Source organism: Dipodomys ordii, unplaced genomic scaffold, assembly GCF_000151885.1.
Source record: "Dipodomys ordii isolate 6190 unplaced genomic scaffold, Dord_2.0 Scaffold24, whole genome shotgun sequence".
NCBI classification, from domain to species: Eukaryota; Metazoa; Chordata; class Mammalia; order Rodentia; family Heteromyidae; genus Dipodomys; species Dipodomys ordii.
Window position 1 is genome coordinate 14,345,632 of NW_012267240.1, and position 4,113 is coordinate 14,349,744.

General features: G+C 43.5%; 1 protein-coding gene across 1 annotated transcript in view; it reads left to right on the plus strand.

The window, feature by feature from the left end:
• Positions 1-4,113, plus strand: part of Cubn (cubilin (intrinsic factor-cobalamin receptor)) — a 250,702-nt gene that overhangs the window by 27,323 nt on the left and 219,266 nt on the right. The window contains exons 8-9 of the mRNA XM_013014602.1: positions 921-1,083; positions 3,715-3,846. Of these exons, the coding sequence (XP_012870056.1) occupies positions 921-1,083; positions 3,715-3,846 (295 nt within the window). The remainder of the gene's footprint in view (positions 1-920; positions 1,084-3,714; positions 3,847-4,113) is intronic.

Genomic DNA, 4,113 nt, shown 5'->3' on the forward strand with positions numbered 1-4,113 from the left:
GTCCGGTTGTGGGGCCTGAACTCTGGGCCTGGGCGCTGTCCCTCAACTCTTCAGGTCCAGGCTAGCACTCTACCACTTGAGCCACAGCACCACTTCCGGCCTTTTTTTTCTGCTTATGTGGTGCTCAGGAATCGAACCCAGGGCCTCATGCACACAAGGCAAGTGCTCTACCACTGAACCACCTTCTCAGTCCACTTCTGAGTCTTAAGGTGACTAGTTGATCCTTTATCAGCACTTCAGGTCTTCAGTTTTATTGTTTCCCTACTCTTTATGTTGGAAAACGGTTTTTTGTTTTTTCTTTTTTGCTAGTCCTGGGGCTTGAACTCAGGACCTGGCACTATCCATGAGCTTCTCTTGTGCAGGGATAGAACTCTATCACTTGAGCCACAATGCCACTTCCAGCCTTTGCTGTTCATGTGGTACTGAGGAATCGAACCCAGGGTTTCACGCATGCTAGGCAAATACTATCCCACTGAGCCACATTCCCAGCCTAGAAAATGGTTCTTTCCCATGGTGGCATGGGACAGCTAGAGGAAAGACTGACAGAGGAGAGAGTGACCTTCAAAGGGAAACAAATAAGATTTTGAACGTCTGTTCCCATGGATGTTTTTCTCTCCATAACCAAAGCAGGCTGAGTTGATTGCCTTTAATTATATTGACTTACAGCTCTTGATTCTTATTGCTATTTCCTTGGCATTTGGGGGATAAATTATAGGATTCTCTGACCCTGAAATCAAGATGTTTCCTTTTTCCATGGTCTAGTCTAAATGCCTAAATGATATGGGAAAGAAAAAAGAGAAGCTCTTTGATTGGTCTAATGGAAATGAATGTTAGACCATAGATGGTTTGGGGAGATTTCCCCAGGCTTTTCTTGCTTCTTGACCTGATTGTCTTTGTTTATGCTGTTGTCACCCTATCAGCCCAAGTTCAGCTGCATCTGTGAAGCCGGGTGGACATTTTCTCCAAACAACCCTGCATGCACAGAGGATATAGATGAGTGCTTGCACGATCCCTCGCCTTGCTCAGAACTTGTGACGTGTGTCAACACCCAAGGCTCTTTCTACTGTGGGGCCTGCCCAACAGGTACATCCTCGGGGCTCAGAAGCCAGGCCCTGCATAGCCAGGCAAACAAGGCACAAGAACCTATTCGTTTCTGCTACACATGGGAGACAAGACCATTCTTGTCATAACAACTCCCTAACACAAGCAGGTGTTTTGTCCAGAACTGCAAGGTTAGCCATAGTTGGAAACTTTTAACCTTAGATCTCTGAAGCCATCAACCAACTAGACTTGAAGTCAAGAGTCATGTGCTCTAGTCCCACCTTTTATATTAACCAGATGAACTGCAAACTCAGGTAAAATTTTTGGCCTCTTTCTATTAATGCTACTGTCCAGTACATGGACATGTCCTTTGAACACCCTGTGGCCTTACTGTCAATAGGGATTTCCATCACAGCCTCAGTGAATGAATCTCTGGGAGAGGCCCTAGGCTGAACTGCTGAGAACATGGAGTCGGTACTTAGAGACTGCCAGGGTTTGAATCTAAACTTCCTCTTATGACACCATCATCACCCATTGAAAACATATTTGTAAGACACCTATCATCAGGGAAATGCTGAGTTGGGTGCACTGATGAACAAGATCAAGACTTCATGGAGCTCACAAGGCCTCTCTACTCCTTGAGTGTGCTTAGAAAGTAAAGCACAAATATTATTATCATGGCAACTTGCCTTTATGAAAACATCATTAGGGCTCCATTCAAGTGTAAGGAATTGTGTTAATTCTTGAAATTACAAGAAGAGTTGTGGTAGAAATTTATATTTTTCACATTTTAGGACTGGAGAGACTAAATAAGTTTCCCAAGACCATGTAGCTTACAAGTATATCGATTTGAACCCAGGATCTCCTACCAAATCCTGGGTCCAAACTGAGCTGTTAAATCTATCCCTGCATTTTTTTTTTTTTTTGGGTCCGGTCATGGGGCCTGAACTCTGGGCCTGGGCGCTGTCCCTCAGCTCTTCAGCTCAAGGCTAGCGCTCTACCACTTGAGCCACAGCGCCACTTCCGGCTTTTTTCTTTTTGCTTATGTGGTGCTGAGGAATCGAACCCAGGGCCTCAGGCATTCAAGGCAAGCGCTCTACCACTGAGCCACTTTCCCAGCCCCCTATCCCTGCATTTTGCAGAAGAACCACACACACACCTGTTGATTCCCTTGGTAACTTGTGGCGCAGGGCATTTTTGCATGCTAGAAGTTTAGACCTTTTAAACATAGCAATAAATTCAAATAAAATGTGCTGGGTTTTCCTGAGGCAACTAAAATTTGTAGAAAGCCACACTTTTTTTTGAGGGGGGGTCCAGTCGTGGGGCCTGAACTCTGGGCCTGGGCGCTGTCCCTCAGCTCTTCAGCTCAAGGCTAGCACTCAACCACTTGAGCCACAGTGCCACTTCCGGCTTTTTTCTTTTTGCTTATGTGGTGCTGAGGAATCGAACCCAGGGCCTCATGCATGTAAGGCAAGCGCTCTACCACTGAGCCACCTTCTCAGCCCCTCACATTCCAAGCTTTAAACATCATTGTAACTTTAGTTAACTTGAATCATGATGGGTATACAAGCTTGCTATCAGAATTGATTATTTCAGGAGAACTAATCTCATTTTCCCGATGACTGTACTATAGCCATCTGCACACATTCAGATATAGGATTTTTTTTGGCGGGGGGGAGTCCGGTCAGGGGGGGGTCCTGAACTCTGGGCCTGGGCGCTGTCCCTCAGCTCTTTAGCTCAAGGATAGTGCTCTACCCCTTGAGCCACAGCGCCACTTCCAGCTTTTTTCTTTTTGCTTATGTGGTGCTGAGGAATTGAACCCAGGGCCTCATGCATGCAAGGCAAGTGCTCTACTACTTCCCAGCCCTCAGATATAGGTTTTTAAAACAAACTGATCCCATCTCTGGTATGCTAAAATTTCACAGTCAATTAAATATGAAGGATAAAAATTCTTTCAGTGTTATGTGTTTACACTTATGCACACGCAGGGATGTATGTGAATTGTTGAAATTGTTATTAGCATTCATTGGTACAAATCAGCCATAAAATATTCAGGATTCCCATTTTAGACACTGACTTTCACTTCTAATTAAACAAAAACTGCCTTCGTAGTTAGTATGTTGATAATTTTTCTACCAAAGAATTAATTTCAAGAAGTGGACTTTTAGTCAAAGGACATGTATTGTATTTACATTTTAAAAGAAATACCATCAAATCTCTTTCCAAATTGTTTTTGATAAATTAATTTACAGCCTATAGGTGTACCACTTTTTCCCCACTGCTTTGCCAGAAGTTCTAAGAATTCAAGACAACTTGGGCTAATAGCTATCAGTAGTTATCTTTCTCTCTCTCTCTCTCTTTTCCAGTTCTGTGACTTGAACTCAGGGCTGGGTACTGTCCCTGAGCTTCTTTTGCTCAAGCCTAACATTCTACCACTTGAGCCACAGCGCCTCTTCTGCCTTTTTCTGTTTATGTGGTCCTGAGGAATCAAATCCAGGGCCTCATGCATGTCAGGCAAGCACTCTACCAGTAAGCCACATTCCCAGATCAGTTATATCTCTTTTTAATCTACAGGACTTTTTTAAGTAGAGAGAGGTTTAATATGTTTTAACCATATGTATTTCTCCATTGTCAACTGGTCTATAGCTAACCTTCCAAATCTTGTTTTTCTAGGATGGCAAGGAAATGGGTATTATTGCCAAGATATCAATGAATGTGAGATTGATAATGGTGGCTGTTCAGTGGCTCCACTTGTGCAGTGTGTGAATACACTTGGATCTTTCAAATGTGGCGACTGTCCTCCAGGTACTGCACCAAACCCCTGATTCCATGACAGAGCCCATATGTTTGGAAACAGTATCTTGTGTTTCATTTAACTTAATGTAGGAATTCTAAAAAAAGAAATTGAGTAGTAGAAAACATTGAATTTGATATGTGAACTCAGAATTCATGATTACAACTACATTATAAGAAAGAGGGGGGGAGGGGGGAGGCTGGGAAGGGATGTGAAGGGTAAACAAAGGAGGAGGCTGCAATGCTTGGTAAGAAATGTATGCATTATCCTGCCCATGT